Source organism: Microtus ochrogaster, chromosome 21 (genome assembly GCF_000317375.1).
Source record: "Microtus ochrogaster isolate Prairie Vole_2 chromosome 21, MicOch1.0, whole genome shotgun sequence".
In the NCBI taxonomy this organism is placed as follows: domain Eukaryota; kingdom Metazoa; phylum Chordata; class Mammalia; order Rodentia; family Cricetidae; genus Microtus; species Microtus ochrogaster.
The window spans coordinates 16,363,972-16,382,542 of NC_022022.1; the positions used below are offsets into that span (position 1 = coordinate 16,363,972).

An 18,571-nucleotide genomic window follows, 5' to 3' on the forward strand; every position below is an offset into this window, starting at 1 on the left:
AACAAATAAATAAACAAATAAATAAATAAATAAATAAATAAATAAATAAATAAATAAAAATTCTTTAGTAAAATGGTGAGTCTGAGAATTTATCCCATGGTCAGAATGCAAAATAATGCTTTAAATAGCAATGTCTGCATATCTAGCAAAAGCAGAGAGAAAAGCCCTGCTGCACAATTGCGGTGGTTTTAATGACATGCATTAGAGGAGAACAGGGCATTTTAAGTGTCAGTATTTACACAAGTGTACAGAATAATAAATTTGGACAGTTAGCTTGGATTGCTTGGAGTAAGTTGAGGAAGTAAATATAACTTATTTAAGGCAAGAACTTGAAATTCTTTTTATTGATTTTTATTGAGCTCTACATTTTTCTCTGCTCTCTTCCCTGCCTCTCCCCTCTCCCCTTTAACCCTCCCCCAGATCCCCATGCTCCCAATTTACCCAGGAGATCTTGTCTTTTTCTACTTCCCATGTAGATTAGATCTATGTATGTATAGCAAAGAAAACCATCCTACAAAACACAATCCCAGAGAACTTAGACAACACGGAGGACACTAAGAGAGACTTACATAGAAATTCTTAAAGATAAAGTGCTATGTAAAATGAAATATGATTCTCAGTGACAAGAGAAAACTGGACTGACTTGGATATGCGTGCAATACAGAATTCCAAATGTTAAGGAATCCAGATGCAAAAGACTAAAGTTTCCCTTAGCCTATATGACCCCAATTTATCTATGGTAGTATATTTTATATCCATCAAAATATACAGCCATATAGTAAATGTAAAAATATTTTGACTGTCTTAACATATGTACCGATATGTGTGTGGATTAGTTTAAATTATTACATATGTTGGATTTGATACTATGAGTTCAGCAATTGCTAATATTATCTTCAGAGAATTCTGAGGTACAAATCCCTTTCAGTTACCCTTAAAGGAAATAAAATCTAATAACAATTGATGTCATAATTTGTCTCCAGACTGGGAACCCTAAATAAAAATTTGTCCAGTATGACTATGGTTAATAGAAGTTTGAATATCAAGAAGATGTGGAATAAGTGGAATTGATTCTTAACATTTGGGAATATGTCAGTGGATTTAAATAATAATTAAGGATTAAGAAAATAAATTAAGATTAAAGAGTTACCATGAAGTATATAGAAGCTAAAAATAATTCAATTCAAAAGAAAAGTATTCAATGTGAGTTTATGTGGATTCTGATATACTTTTTAATTTGGTGGATATGTCCTTTTACTATGAGTGATGAGAGAATAATGTTGTTCCTTTACTAACACTGTCTTGATATCATTTTATTTTAAAGATTTCTTTATTTTTATTTTACACATAGAAATGTTTTGTCTGTTTGTATGTATGTGTGTTACAGACATACAGTGTCTATGGAGATCAGAAAAGAATGTTGGATCCTCAGAAAACGGGATTAGAGATGATTGTAAGGCACCATATGGGTTGTGGGAAAAGAACCCAGGTCTTCTGCAAGAGCAGCAAGTGCTCCTCACCACTGATCCATCTCTCCAGACCCTCTGTTGCTATCTTCATTTTCCTTCAGTGATCAACACTCTGTGTGGTGTTTTAATAAACAATATGACAAATCCAGCCTCCCCAGCTGTGCCGACTGATTCTGCTGAAAAGGGGCGTCTTTTTCAGACTTTAGTCATATGATAGCTATAGCTATTGTTTGGATGTGTGGTTTCCTTTTTTTTTTTTTCTCTACTTTCATTACGAGAAGGGCTGAGCACGCTCAGTGCTCCAGGCAGACCCACTCATCACCGCCTATCCCTGAAAAGTGAAGGAAGATAAATGTGGCAAATGATGCTACACTAAAATCTGACCCAGGCAGATGAGAAATTCTTTTACAAGAAATTTCTACTGCCTATGGAGCAAATTGGTCAAGCTTCCACCAGCTGCAGCCACAGCCATGACCAAAGAATGGTGTTCCCCGGAGCCTGTTGGCTTATGAACTCTGGGGCCATCCTATGCTTTTGAGAACTGTATTTATGTCCATAGGGAGGCAGAGCCATCAACAGCACTGTCTTTAACGATGCAAAAGAGCAGTCACCATTCTTTGACTCCACATGTTGAGCTGGGCTTGCCCAATTTACCTCTAGCCTTACATGAAAGGCTAGAGGTTTTGTGTCTCTATATGACTTTTTTATTATTATTTTTTCATTCAGGCTATTATTGAGATCTGATTCCAAGAAGAGCTCAATTTGTAAAGGACAGATATAAGGGGAGGGGCAGGGGAGTCTTCCCCTGCAGAGGAGAGGCCTTGAGTAATCAGCCCAGGCCATCCTCAGTGAATTCACATCAACCCCAAAGTTCAGCCCTTCTGTAGGCCCTTCAGACGGGTAGTTGAATTGGTAACGTGTTACCTGTCATGCCTTGGAGAACTGCTAATGTTATTCTAATTGGCCAAATGTGGTTTAGATCTCAGTAAGCTATATTTTAAAAACACTTTATTCTCTTCATCCCTCACTTTAGTTGAACTTGGATTAGAAAATTAATTAGACAAAGAATATCCACACACTGACATTGAAAAATGGTTATGTAAGCTCCAAAAAGCCCTTTCTTGATTGGGCAGGAGGGAATTCATCTGCTTTGAATTTGTCAGATGTGCTACAATTTAAGAGGCTAAATAAGAAGATAAACAAAGTGAGTGACAAAATAAATAAATAAACAGGATATCCTGAAATAAAACACGATAAGTCGCACCTAAACAACAGGATTTATTAATGAGTCACGACTTCAAAACACATTAAAAATATTTAATAGAACTGCTTTTCTATCAGGCTTTTTATCCTGAGTTAAACCTTTGAAAAGCCACATCCATGGGGGCTATTTGTTGTTCTTTTCTTTCCAGTTCAGTTTACTGTTGTCAGAACATAGAAAAGTAATGCAAAACCAGATTTCTTAAAAGAGTGACATTTGGACAACTATTTTACTTAGTGATCCAGAGCAGTTTCGTAGCAAAGCTGAAATAAGCCTTCTCCTTTTGGGGGAAACAAGATGGTATTCTGCTGAATGCTAAAATTTTATCACGTGGGGGGGGGGGTGCTGCTTGAGAGACCTGAGAATATAAAAGCATTTGAGATCTCAGAAGGAGTTTAAATCAATGCACTACCACAGTTACTGAGCAGATGAAAGAGCCTGCTGTCTCAATTGCCAGGAATCTACTTAGAAACTCTCACTTTGATTTCTTCACATCGTCTGCTACATTACTGCTAAATGCAATATAGAGGGACATCAGGACTTTGATGTTGTACAGCTCCAACAAATGGAAACTAATTCAATAGAACAACGAAGAGCTCTGGTTTTATGTGAATATACAAATACATCTCCATCCAGCTCACTAAATAATATGTATCTCCAGGGGCTGTCTTTTTACCTATATTTTCATAAATTTATAATTTGGTGGTTTTATTCATGAATTCTAGTAAGCAATGCCATGTTTATTTAGTATCGGAAGCTTACAGGGCGATATTGTTATTCAGATTATTACTTACACAATATGTATTATTCACCATTTTTAAAAGTATATTTGTCAGTGCTGGTCAGAGCTCAACTCTTAGTGAGGAATTACTAAGTGTATGCCCCTGGAAATCTGATGTTCTTAACCAGTAGATAGGAAAAAGTGGAATTGAATATTGCACTACCTCCCCAGCACAACAAAGGTCTGTTCTGTGTTTTGGTATTAATTATTCAAATGGGTCATACACATATGGAGACTATTAAGAGATAAATATCTGTGGGTTTATACCATTGCTGATCAACACACTTGCAATTATTTTGCAATGAGATACTTCTGATGAAAAGTATTAATAAGCGCTGTTCTGCATATGTAAAACCTCTGTCACATTAAAGACAAAAGTTTTTCTAAATAAGGACCCACAAGAATATCTGCAGAAGTCAGGACTTCTGAGTCCTGTTGTTGGTTCTGGCTCTTACTAATCTTGTGAATTTGATTTGATATTCAGTGTTTAGGTGGGTTTCATTACTTATTAACAGGTTATCACATGCTCAAACCACATTACATAGGCAACCAGTACCAGCCTACCACATACCCACATGGTTCTGGTCCCATTGAGGATCTTAAAATCCCTATTTAAAACAGTTCAATATAGGTATACTCACACTTATAAAAGTAATTGATAGGACAGTGTTCATTATCATAATCATACCTAACACCCTGCTGTGAAGAAGGATACACCAGCCTTAGCCACTAAGAAGCTACCAATTATACTAAACAAACATATGATCAGTCATTAATCAAAGCTGCTAAACAAACAATTAAAAGATGCCATATAAAATACACCCATTTCGACTTAGCAGCTGTCCATTGGCATTTCCATCATTTGCCCTCCATGGAATGTGAATTTGACATGACAGGCACCTTTCTGAGCACTTCCAGTTTCTGGGGTCACATTCTACAGATGAAGCTCAGTTCCTAATTGTAAATCCTAGCTTTTATTTTCTTGTAGTATTATGTAATCAGAAAACTATTCTTGTCTCTTCAGTCACAGAGTCTTATAAATAACATTTCTTTTAAAGGCTGTGAAGATTTTAATAAGGCTAATAGAGGGAAAATAAGAAAATAATGTTGGGAAGAAATCAGTTTTGCAGACGGTATTTTAGGTGTAGATGATATTAACCTTTACCAGTACTCCAAACTAGTCTAAGTGTGGTCCAACAGCATCCTCGAAACTTGCCACTAATGACCTAATTCCAGTATCCCACTAAGAACCTACATAATCTTTATTTTAATGAGCTCTCCAGATGAGCTCATGTGTATTAAGTTTTATTTTAATACACCAGAATTTTGTTCATGCCGAGCAAATGCTTACCACGGAGCTATAGCCTAAACCTAAAAGTTTTAAAGAGAATATCAATATGTAATAATTCCTAGTATCAGAAAATCCCTCAAGAAAAATTGTACATTCAATCTATTAGACAGTAAAACTGAAATAGATCAATTAAGAACTAAGATACACAGTGTGGACATTGCTTTATGTATGTGTGTACGTGCAAGTGGTTCCTTCCACCTGCCTACAGACTCCACTGCTGCCTCTGACACCCACCACTTGCTAGAGTATAATTTTTTTTCTCTTCAAATTTCAGTTCTTTTTTTTCTTTTTTTTTCTTTTTTTTCTTTTTATTTTTATTTTTTTTATTTATTAAGGATTTCTGCCTCCTCCCCGCCACTGCCTCCCATTTCCCTCCCCCTCCCCCGATCAAGTCCCTCTCCCTCATCAGCTTGAAGAGCAATCAGGGTTCCCTGACCTGTGGGAAGTCCAAGGACCGCCCACCTCCATCCAGGTCTAGTAAGGTGAACATCCAAACTGCCTAGGCTCCCCCAAAGCCAGTACGTGCAGTAGGATCAACAACCCATTGCCATTGTTCTTGAGTTCTCAGTAGTCCTCATTGTCCGCTATGTTCAGCAAGTCCGGTTTTATCCCATGCTTTTTTCAGACCCAGGCCAGTTCTTGTGTTGGCTTCCATTTTGCCTTATTGACCATGTCCTTTGCTTTACAGAGGCTTTTCAGTTTCAGGAGGTCCCATTTATTGTTTCTCTCAGTGTCTATACTACTGGGGTTATATTTAAGAAATGGTCTCCTGTGCCAATGCATTCAAGTGTACTTCCCACTTTCTCTTCTATGAGGTTCAGTGTGGCTGGCTTTATGTTGAGGTCTTTAATCCATTAAGACTTGAGTTTTGTGCATGGTGATAAATATGGTTCTATTTTAATTCTTCTACATCTGATATCCAGTTATAGCAGCATCATTTGTTGAAGATGCTTTTCTTCCATTTTACATTTTTTTGCTTCTTTGTCTAAAATCAGGTGTTCATAAGTGTGTCGATTAATATCTGGGTCTTCGATTAAATTCCATTGGTCTTCCTGTCTGTTTTTATATCAATACCAGGCGGTTTTCAGTACTGTAGCTCTGTATTAGAGTTTGAATTCAGGGATTTTGATGATTGTACAGGATTGTTTTAGCTATCATGAGGGTTTCTTTTGCTATTCCATATGAAGTTGAGTACTGTTTTCTCAAGGTCTGTGAAGAATTTTGCTGGGATTTTGATGGGCATTGCACTGAATATGTAGATTGCTTTTTCTGGTTACACTTCTTTTGGTTGGGAGAATTTGATGACTATTTCTAGTTCTTTAGCAGTTGTAGGTCTGTTTAATTTGCTTATTTGGTCTTGAGTTAATTTTGGTAAGTGATATTTACCCAAAAAGTTGTCCATTTCCTTTAACCTTTCCAATTTTGTGGAGTACAGGTTTTTGAAATATGACCTTATGATTCTCTGGATTTCCTCCATTTCTGTTATGTCCTTCTTTTCATTTCTGATTTTGTTAATTTGGTTATTCCCTCTCTACCTTTTGGTTAGTTTGAATAAAGATTTGTTGATTTTCTCAAAGAACCAAGTCTTTGTCTCATTGATTCTTTGTATTGGTTTCTTTGTTTCTTTTTTGTTGATTTCAGTTCTCAATTTGATTACTTCCTGCCTTCTAGTTCTCTTGCGTGAGTTTGCTTCTTTTTGTTCGAAAGTTTTCAAATGTTGTGTTAATTCACTAGTGTGGGATTTTTCCAGCTTCTTTATGTAGGCATTTAGTGCTATGAACTTTCCTCTTAACACTGCTTTCATTGTGCCCTATAAGTTTGGTATGTTGTGTGGTCATTTTCACTGAATTTTAGGAAGTCTTAATTTATTTCTTTATTTTTTCCTCAATCCATTGATGATTCAGATGAATATTGTTTAATTTCCATGTGTTTGTGAGCTTTCTGGAGTTAGTTTTGTTGTTGAATTCAACTTTTAAGCCATGGTGATCCAATAAGATACATGGGGTTATTCCATTTTTTTTTTATATGTTGAGGTTTGTTTTGTTATTGCAAAAAATCACATTTCTTATGTGTTTGTGTGTGTGTGCTAGGACACACATAGTAAAAGCATATACTATAAATTTATACTCTTAGCATGATCAAAGGTGTTAGAAAGTATTAGTTGCTTTCTACAGCTAAAAAAAAAATCACAAGAAAACCTGTGAAGGAAATTATGAGGTGCTCAAAATTTTTCTAAAAACAAAAATGTTATCAGTGTTGAGAAAGTTTATTAATACTATGCCTAAGAAGTAGAGTCTTATATTTTTCCCTAGCTAATAGAAATAAATCACATTTTAATACTGGAAATTAGGAGCTCTTATTTCTTCTTTTTGTGGGTTTGATTTATCATTATTTTCACTCTTCTTGTGCAATATAGAAGACGAATGAAAATTTGATTATTTTTAGCCATCATCATGAATTTTATTTTTAATGTAGCCATACTGGGTTTGAAGATCAAATGTTACTAAACATGTTTGTTGAAACTGTTTAGGAATGATGATGATTATTATTACTTTAAAATGACTTTTCCTTTGTTTATGTCTACCTCACCTTTGACCATGTGAGCCCTGTGCAGATTTGAACCATATGTGTTCATGAGTCCTCTAGAGCCATCAGTCCTGCGTGGCAATGAGTAAGCATCCACAGCTCATGGACCTTCAGTTCCTAATTTGACCTTTCTAAGGTCCCATTTCCTTATCTATAAAAATATGGTTAAAATATAAGTCTTCTTGTTAGAGTTATTTTGAGGACTAAATGATATAATTAAAAGCTGTTGACCAGAGAACCGGGCCTATTTTTAACTCCTTTCGTGTTAAATATTTCATTGGTTTTTGTCTTATCTCACTGTCATTCAGGGCATCTTAACTAAGTTCAGTGCATAGAAGTCATTCTGTCCTATTATGAAAATAAAGCCTACATCCTCATAAACCATAACTTAAAATATAAAGTACAGAGCAATGAAAACAATATTCCCTAGGTCTCTCTTTTTGCCCTAACAGAAGCTAAAAGTCCTACAAGTTCAGGATGTCCTTATACCTTAAGTTCTCATTCCTCATCCATTCTTTAACCTCACAAACAAAGTACTCTCTGGCCTGGACAGAGCCTCTTCCCTACGCATGCAAGCACCTCTAGTGTTGTTTGGATTGCTAAATCTAGGGATCACTTCTCAGCTTTGGGTTTCCAGCAAGCTTTCTGCAACACTTGACTTAAGCCCCTCACATCTTTCCTGCTTACTGCCCTACATGACCTACTTCCTTAGCCTTCCTTTTAAGCTTCAACTTGTCCAGAAGAGTCCATGCTTGGCTGCCTTTTACACAGGCATCATAGACACTGGACTCTTAGCTAAGTAGATTCTCTTTCCTGTCCTGTTCTGTCCTGCCCTGCCCTGCCCTGCCTTACCCTCTCCTCCCCTCCCCTCTCTTTTCCTTTTTCCTCCTCTAGTACAGCTCCCCCTTTCTTTCTTTTACTTCTTCTCCCTTCTTAATCCCCCATTCTGGATAGCTTTATATTTTAATAATTTCTCCAAACCAACTTACTAATATTTCTAATTACCAAGTGGTATTACCAGGCATAGATATTAAAATAAAGTTTATTTAGTCAGTGGCATAGAAGACATTAGAAAACCTTGAAATAGAACCTTATTCATTCACCCATATGGGTGAAGTTTAATTCATATTTAACCTAAATCCCTTCTACCATTGCCAGTACCTTGATAGCCATAGCTCACCCTTCATGCCATAGATTCTCTACCAACTATTGAAACTGATCAGAGACTGCAAATATATGGAAATAATTACAATTGTGTTGTGTGATATTTTGATCACATTTAGACAATAAAGTTTGCTTTGAGTCAGAGAGTAGAGCTAGCCACTAGCTGACCAAAATTAGCTGTAGAGTTTTTGGAGAACTGAGGAGAAATAAGAGATAGGAAGTAGTAAGGCAGGCCTGAAAGAGGATCTTGGCCTTTAGGGATGGAGGAACAGAAGAGAAAGGAGTTCACTGGTGGCTTCACCATTCAGGTTCTTACCTCAATATCTGACTCCTGATTTTTTTATTGATAAAGGATAAAACTAGCAAATACTTCACCTGGGGGCATACTTCACAGATGTCCTGGGCATGGATAGACTGTTTTTTTTTTCCAATTAAAAAACCCCAGAAGAGTTCACACAGTATTTACACTATTGTGGGTACAGAAAATCATCTAGAGTTGATTTAGAGTGCACTGCAGAGTGGGGAAATTATCCCGTTTTATATGTACAACATGAATATGTGCAGATGTGGTAGGGTGCACTAGAACCAACGGTCCATACATATTCGTCAGCGCCAGGAAACATAGAATAGAAGCGAAATGGGTTTTCTTAGTTTCAGTTGGATGATTGGTTTACTGGGTGCCTTTGATATAGGTTAGGAAGGTTGTTGATTTCTATTTCTTCTGTAACTCTAGGGTGGCTTATTTGTATTTTATGACATGTGTTCACTTAAAAGTTTTCCTAATGACCGCTAATTCAATTCACTGAGTGCATAGTAAGGTCAAATTATGTGGTAGTTGCTGAAAATAATATAGTGACCGAAATAAATACAATTTTCCTTTGTTAAGCCTCTATGAAGCTGACTGAGCTGCCAAGCATATAATCATACATTAATTATAAATCAAAGATAACTGTATGTAAAGGGAGGCCTAACCTACTCTGGGATCCCAGAACCTCCCTGAAAAGGTAACAATTAAGAAATTGAAATGGTTGACTGCTACCTGCATATAGACAGGAAAAGACCGCAAAAGCAGCAAAAAACATCGTGCTAAAAAAGCACTAGTGAGTGGGCACAGCCCACATGCAGCCCAGGATAGCTGTGAATTATGTCCGACATGAACATAAAGCATTAGGAGATTACTTTTGTGTTCAAATTTTTGTTTTCGTTCTGTAATTCAGCTATATGTTTCTCAAGCATGGGCTTGTCAAGAAAAAATCTGTGTAAATGTCGAAAAGTTTGACACCAACACCAGAAAGGCCATTTTTACCACTTCGAGCCTTGAGAACAGTTCATTGGCAGTATAGTCAAAAGAGGCAAAGCAAGAAACCTGGTGTCTATGTCATACCAAAATTCAACCCTAGGCTGATGTTTAATATCTGTATGGAGATATATCTGGCGTTCAGTCACTGGCACAAATTTACCATATATAATTTCCTATGTTTTGTGATGCATATGCACACCTGTAAAAATGTTGGCACACAACTTTGAAGAAAGGGTTCAATACTTCTAGAGGTTCCTCTGCATCTTCAGGGCCTCTCCCCACGTGCTTCTCACTCCTGTCCACATCCAGCTATTGTTCTGCGATGCTGACAACAGATAAGACATATGAACACTTGTCAAATAACTGAAAGTTATGTCTGTCTGAAGAGAGGATTCTTGGTCTGATGTTCGCCTGCTATTCCTCCTTCCTATAGGTATGTAGTGCTATTCAGAATCAGGACTTCACAGTGATTGAAGATTACTGCACTGGCCTCAAAGCCCTGCTTTATCTGAAGAGCATTGAAGAATTAGCGGACTGGGATGGGCAGAGTCCAGCCACTCTGAGTCATCAGAAAGGGAAACCAGTTCCACGTATTGCTGAGCTCACAGGACAGGTATGTGCTGCTTTCTCTTGTATTTATAATGGAGAACTCTGCTTGGGTTCATTTTCTCTTTCAGGTTATTTGCTTTGCCATACCTCCCCAAAGGTACCAAAGACAGTGCCTGTTTGATCTTGATTTGCTTTTACAGTACAATTGCTCTGAAGCAAGCTTGATTGCGGCTATAGAAAAGATCTCTGAGTTACCTTCTGATAAAACACAAGGTCATATGAAAGAAAAAGATAGAAGTCTGCAATATGAAATGCCTATGAGTTCTTGTTGACTATACCGATGACTAGCATTCTTTCCAGTGTGGAACATGAGATTTCTTTATTTTTTTAACAAGCTCTGGCGATTATAACATTAGTTTTCTATCTCCAAGACAATCAAATCACTGGAGTCCTGAATAATATGATGCCATTTTTAAAATTAAAATCTAATCAGTGTCTTTTGTAACTGCCTTTGCCATGTGGTTAAACCTGGGCTCCAAAGGTTGCAGCCTAACTTTCTCTCTATTTGCTGAGAAATATACACTACATTTACATCTTGTATAATACAGTGATTTGAGCAACTCTCTTCTAAAACAACCTTCAGCGTTTCGCCTTTGTGTTTCCTTTGTATTATTCTAAATAGACAACCATTGTCAGAAGATATTTCTTGAGTCCTGAATGAGGGAGAAAAAAAATTATAATTCTTAGTCTTTTCAGCTTGTCACTACATCAATAATTAACTTTAAAGAGAGAGAGGGGGTGGTATGAAAAGATTCTTTAAGAAAGCATTTAATAATTCACATGAGTTTTAACTTGAAACAGGTCACATGAAAAAGAATGGAAAACAAAAACCATGGGTGTGCCGCCTTGGATGATGGTGAGAGGCTCAGCAAGACTGAGGGATACAACACGTAGCTGGGCAGTGTTCCTGAGAAATATCACTGCCCTTAAACTAACAGATAGCCAAAAATAAAAAAAAAAAAATCTTGAAGAATAATATGTGTGATTGCAAGTTCAGTAATGAGAAAGAGGGAAAAAAAAAGAAAATCTACAAAGTGGGTTCCAGGAAAATATCATGATGAATGACTCCATGAGTGGCAATCAAACAGAAAGGCTGTGACATTAATATTTATAATATTGTAATTAGAAGACAGTGCCTAAGCAGCATTATTAGTGTAACTAATCATATTATCATAGACTGAGTCTTCAGTATTCAGGGAGTGTTCTTGCCTTTATCAATGATCAGCAATACCCTAAGGTTGTTTATAACTAAAAAAATCATAGATGGCATTACACACATTCAATGTAAAAATATCTACCTCAAGGAAATTGTTTCTGACATGGTAGTTTATAACCATCTATAAACTCGGGTGTGTGTCATTTGAACTGAAATGTAAGCAGCTTCTCTGTGCTATGATGTTCTGTCTTTTAAAGAGTATTCGCCCTCATCTCCCCATTTCCATATTCAAAGGAATGATGGATCAGGAAGAGGGCATCTGTGTCTGTGACATAAATGGAAATAGAATTTTCTAATAGTCTAGAAACAGATTTGTACTTTAGTTTGGTAAGACCAGCCTTCAGCAAGATCATTAGTGTAATTTTCAGTATTCTCAATTTAAAAAAAAAAAAAAAGATTGCTAGATCATTTCTCGGATAAAATGAGAAACAAGCAAATGGTCTAGTAATAGACCCTGGGTTCTCTGGTGTAAGTTGGTATGACTGAAACAACAGGAGGCATTGCCTGAAGGTTAGCATCCTGAGTAGTGAATCTAAAAACTCTGGACTCATACATTTTAGCTGGCTTCCTGTCTAATTCTTCTTAGTGTGTGTGTGTGTGTGTGTGTGTGTGTATGTGTGTGTGTGTGTGTGTGTGTGAGAGAGAGAGAGAGAGAGAGAGAGAGAGAAAGGGAGAGAGAGAAAGGGAGAGAGAGAAAGGGAGAGAGAGAAAGGGAGAGAGAGAGGGAGATCAACCTCTTGATACATTGTAACCTGCTATTTATGACACCTTACCCTACAGTGTTTTCATGCTGCAGAGAAAATGAGAAGCTTGTAGATCCTACTCAGAAATACCCATCAGAATTAGTTGGGTCTCATTTGAAAAGGACAAGTGATATTCTCCTTAAACTTTCATAAACCATGCTAGATTAAATTAGAGTACACCCTGAAAAGAGAAAGAAAAAACAATAGCAATGCAGAGTCTGATGATGGAAAAAGTGAACCTATGAGATCTTAGCTAATCAAAGAAGTTGGCTAAGTGACGTGTACTATTTTTTCAAGGAATTGGTAAACTCAGTGTTAGTATTTGGCATTTAGGGGCATGAGAAATAAGAAAAATGATGGGGTTATTTTTTTTGGAACCATGAGAGAAATCAGACAGTCTAATAATTGGGCAACAACGTTTCTGATCAGAAGAGCATAGAACTAAATATCCCTACTGTTCAGTTCATTGGAGGAGGGAGAGCAGAATTACTGAGCAAGCCCTAATGTGCCAGGGAAGGGAAACAGTTAAAGACCAGGATTTCAACCTAATTAGGGCTTGATGCATCTCACATGCTGTTCCTTTTCTCTGAAACAGCTTTTTCTTCCAACGGGGAAAACTTAAATATTACCATCTTCTCATATAAGGTTCTGACTTCTATACAAGAACTACTTTTCCCCCCTAGGATCTGAGTCCCAGGAGGTATCATACAACTGCAATTTTACATCTGTTAACTTGTAAGTGGAAGCTGCTCTTGTGTTTCCCAGCTGCCCAAACCCAAATAATCCCACAGAAACTGTATTAAGTGTAACACTGCTTGGCCTGTGACTCAGGTGTGTATTCTACCTAGCTCTTACATCTTAAGTTAACCCATTTCTATTAATCTGTGTATCACCATAAGTTTGCAGCCTACTGGTAAATTTCCGGCGCACTTCTCCTTTGGCAGCTACCTGGCATCTCCATGGCTCTACCTAATCTCTCTCTATATCTCTGTTCAGATTTCTTGCCTGGCTATAGTCTGTTAAGCCATTAATCAAAGCAGCTTCTTTATTAACCAATGGTAATAAAACATATTCACAGCATACAGAGGGGAATCTGACATCATTAAATGTGATATACAGCCCCCATCTTATCTATCTTTCTATCTTAGGACAGGCTTAATGATTGTTGATTCTGCAACTGGGTTAATGTGGGAATGCAGCGTGGGGCCAGAATGTAGAACAGATAGTCACCAGGCTTATCAGGCTATCCCTCTATCTATTACATTATAAAGAACAGGCAAGAAAACAACCTTGAAATTTGTTTTTTTGAATGTAAAATGCCCTCTACAGGCTCATGTGCTTGGACACTAGTCTTCACCTAGTGGCATTATTAAGGAAGATTGTGGAACATGTAGGCTATAGAGACTCACTGGGGGAAGTGAATCACTGGGGGACAGCCTTGGAGCTTTATATCATAGTTACATTTTCTATGCACTCTCTGTTTCCGAAATGTGGTGGCTTTGAATGAGAATGTCACCCATAGGTTTATATGTCAGAATTCTGCGTCACCAGGGAGTAGAAATATTTGGAAGTTTTAGAGAGATTAGGAGGTGTGTCTGTATTGGGGAGTTATTGGTCTTATTAGAGAAAGTGTGTCTCCAGCGGTAGACTTTGAGGTTTCAAAAGCCCATGCCAGGCCCAGTCTCTCACTCTGGGCCTGTGGATCAGTATGTTATCCTCAACTACTTTTCCAGCTCCATGTGTGGGCCATGCTTCCTGCCAAGATTATGGAGTAAATATCTGAAACTGTAAGCAAGTCCCCAGTTAAATGCTTTCTTTGATAAGAATGGCCTTGGTCCTAGAGTCTCTTCACAGCCAGAGAACAGTGGTGAAGACACTGAGTGTGGAAACTGCTTGATCATCCAGTCCCCTGCTTCTTCCACCATGCCTTCCCTGCCATGACAGAGTGTACCCACTGATGCCTTCAGTCCAAACAAGCCTTTTCTCCTTTAAGTTTCTTCTGTCGGGGCACTTCAGTCACAGCAATGAAAAAGTAATAAAGACAAACCCATAAGTTTCTTTTTATGAGTCCACTTTAGTAAAATGAGCTGGAAAGAAGCCAGAGACATAATGAAGTAGGCTAATAAGCAAGTGTTACACTTTCTCGACTTGGTGAATGTGCCAAACTTCTTGAAGGTCCAGATCTATATACCAGTGTCTATAACAGTGTCCATCATGTAGGACAGTGGCAGAGTGGTTGTCTTAGTTAGAGTTTCTATTGCTGTGAAGAGACACCATGACCAAGGCAACTCTTATAAAGGAAAACATTTAATTGGGCTGGGCTTACAGGTAGGTTCAGAGGTTTAGTCCATACGTGCAGCATGCAGACAGACATAGTGCTGGAGAAGTAGCCAAAGAGTTCTACATCTGTATCGTCAGGCAGCAGGAAGAGAGAGACACTGGGCTTGGCTTAAGCATTTGAAATTCTATAGCCACCCCCCAGTGACACACTTCGTTTAACAAGGCCACACCTCCTAATAGTGCCACTCCCTACGAACCTATAAGGACTAGTTTTATTCAAACCACCACAATGATTCAAATGCTAGATAAATACAGTGATTACTCACTTGTTTTAATATATACCTTGAGTTTCATTTCCTTCATAAAGCCATTTAAGGGTTTCTGTTTTCAATGGGAAAATCAAATCACTTCCTCTCTCCTTCTAGAGACGTTTGCTCACATAATTAGCCATCTTAATCTATCTTCTAGTCCTGTATCTCCTTGCCCATTGCTGCAACTCATTATAAGCCTTTTAAAACTGTATATCAGATCTGCTTTTTTCATTGAGTTTCCAAGCACCTAGAGCAATGCTACATGTTTATAGAATTAAACTACACAAATTATCTGTGGTATTCTTATTTAGAAGAAAAAGAGAAAGCCAATTTGTAATTAAGATTCCAGCTTGGTCTTTCAGGAATAGCAGGCATTCATAAGGAAAGAGTAAACGTGCCAAATTACTTTCAGCAGGTATTAAAGCATGATGAAATACATATCAGTGATATTAATAAGTGAACCTAATCTGTACTCATTAAGGAACTCTCATTAGGATAATATCAGAAATGCTGCCATGGAGCCTCTAGAGCAACTTTGGGGACAAAGCTTTCTTTTGAAGGTAAAAACCAAAGACAGAGGCGCATGACCACCTACATTCTTCTGTTGTTTAAAAATCAAGAGTAGCACAGAATCAGATCATCATGAGGAGGGTCTGGTAATCTTCTATGGTGATGACTGTCAGGATTCCAAACAGAAGAAAGTGTCCATATATATATTAAGTCAATAGCATAGCCACAACAGAAGTTCTAGTGATGGTAGCCACCAGAAGACAGGACTGTTTCGTAAGCTGCAGCTTTAATGTTTTACATCATTTGAACTGTGATTATAGCTCAGTGGGAAAGAGCTTGCCTAATGACCACAAGCCCTTTTAGTCAGTCCTTAGTCTTAAAACATATATTTGTTTTATTTATATTATTTACTTTTTCTACTTCAATTTTCTTCCACTGGTATAAAATCTGCATGTAAAAAATACATAGATATTAAATAGAGTATTTAATAAATGAGTAGATACATTTACCATGACTCTGTTTCAGCTACAGTGTAGAGTATAACCAAACCTAGAAATGATTGTATGTGTTCCCTAGCCATCATCTCTTCCTAATCACCACCAGAATCAAACACCATCTAGTTTCTATGCATCAAGATTACTTTGTGATGTGCTTTTTTCATTTAAACAGAAATCTACAGAATGTGTGTTGGAGGATCTGTGTATGACAACTCTCATTCACTGAGGTGTTGATTGTTAGCAAATTCTGATTTATAAGTCAGAACATTCTGATTTATAAATATGCTCTAATTTGCTTATTAATTTAAAACATCATCTTTCTTGGTATTTGAAATTTATCCTTGTACAACTTGTTTTTGTGCTTACATATTTCTATATATCTTAGATAGTATGTAGGCATCTAAGCGCATAGCCAAAAAGTGACTATATGGTGTACGTGAAACTTTTGTGCATATTTTCAAAGTAGTTAAAACATTTTACACTTTAGCAACTTGTGAATATGCAAATTTAGCTTTGCATTCAATACAATATTTGATATTCTAAGTCATTTTAGTTTGGCTATTTTTAATATATATATATTAATGTCAGTATTATTACCTTAATTTTTATTTCTGATAATTAATAGAGCCATTCTCTTGGATGTCTTTGCCATCTATATACTTTTTTCCATAAATTATCTGCTTAATCTGTCTTTTTATTTTTTTATAAACTGAAACGTAGCAGTTTTATTGTATTGGATAGAAGTTATTAGACTCCCAAAAAATTATTTGACAAAACCCAACATCCTTTCTTAACGATAACCCTAGATAATCTACAGATATTCAGCACTGAACATAGTGCTTAACATTGGAAGAATAACTGGCTTCTTTTAGAATCAACAACTGATCAGGAATTCTTTTTACTCTATTCCATGATAGTAGAAGTGAAATGAATATTTGAAGAGAACAATAAAAGAAATGAATGATATCTAGTTTTAAAGGAAGTGCTAAAACTGTTTTCAATATAAAGACTGTTGACATAAAAATGCCAAATGGAATATAGAAATGATATAAATTGATATATAAATATAAAATGATAAGTGACCTTGGCAAAGTTTCAAGGCACAAAAACAATATACAGAAGTCAGTTACATTTTTATATGAATAGCTGGAATAAAAACCAGTAGAAATCAAATTTGAAATGACACAAACATGGCAAGAACTATAAACCACTTTAGACCAAATTAAAATACATTAGCTTTCAGACCAGTGATTATGACAATGAGCTGATAGAGGGAAACTGAAGAAGTCTTAAATTACTGACAAAATGTGGAGAGATGTCAGGGTTTTCAGATTGATCTGTCTGAACATTATGATAGCACTCAAAATTTTAACATATGTTTTTAAAGTTGACAGGTTGATTTCAAAATGTACATTGGATTTGAGAGAGCTAGAATAACCAAAATAATTCACAAAGTATGGCAAAGTTAGAAGATTTTGACTCTCTGCCTTCCTGGCCTTTTAGGAGCTTTTTAAATGTGCAGTCAAGCAAGCAAGTTTTGGTGTTCATATAAACAAATATATCAAGGGGACCCATAGAAAGATCAGAAACAGACCTACACATACACACTGAATTGATATTCAATAAAAGGGCATGGAAAAATGTAGTAGAGAAAGTGCAATCTGACCAAGAATTTGTTTAATAAAACTTATCACTCGCACACACATATTTAAACATATTGTATTTATGAAAATAAAGATCCAATAAAATTTAGATTCTAGAACAAATTTAGGTCAACTATAAAACTGAGCTGAGGACAAGACATGTATCCTAACTGATGGGACTATAATACAAGTTTTAAGTTTTTAATTGATATTCTATTTTAGTGTAAGTGTGTTTTACATGCATGTGTATATATCTATTATGTGTGTGCCTTGCCCATGCATATCAGAAGGAGCCAGACTCTCTGGAACTACAGCTATCATGTGGGTGTTGGCAACTGAACCTGAGTGCCTGTAAGTTTTTGAAGAAAACAAAGTAAATAACAAAATAAAGGAAGGGAGGAAAGAAGGAAGGAAGGAAGGAAGGAAGGAAGGAAGGAAGGAAGGAAGGAAGGAAGGAAAAAATATTATGTCTTTGGTTTTAAAGGCAAGTAAAAATTTTTGAACCATATGCAAAATTTACAAGAAAAACACTAATGCTCTTTCATTACAAAATAACTTCTACCCAGCAAGGGATAGTTTACAACATGAAAACTCAGATCACAGAAAGGGGAAAATAGTCTGAACACTTGATTTTCATGAGAAATTTGAATCAGAAAAAAAAGCATATATCACGTTCTACAGTATATGCTGATTTAACTGGAAACAGCACAACCTGTTCAATCAGTAGTTCATAGAGACCCCTAAGAATACATGACCTGGCCGGGCGGTGGTGGCGCACGCCTGTAATCCCAGCACTCAGGAGGCAGAGGCAGGCGGATCTCTGTGAGTTCGAGGCCAGCCTGGTCTACCA

General features: G+C 36.7%; 1 protein-coding gene across 2 annotated transcripts in view; it reads left to right on the forward strand.

Annotated features, from left to right (window-relative positions):
- Positions 1-18,571, forward strand: part of Dpyd (dihydropyrimidine dehydrogenase) — a 763,700-nt gene that overhangs the window by 647,207 nt on the left and 97,922 nt on the right. For both annotated transcript variants that reach the window (XM_005357199.2, XM_013350051.1), the window contains exon 20: positions 10,346-10,525. In XM_005357199.2, coding sequence (XP_005357256.1) covers positions 10,346-10,525 — 180 coding nt within the window. The remainder of the gene's footprint in view (positions 1-10,345; positions 10,526-18,571) is intronic.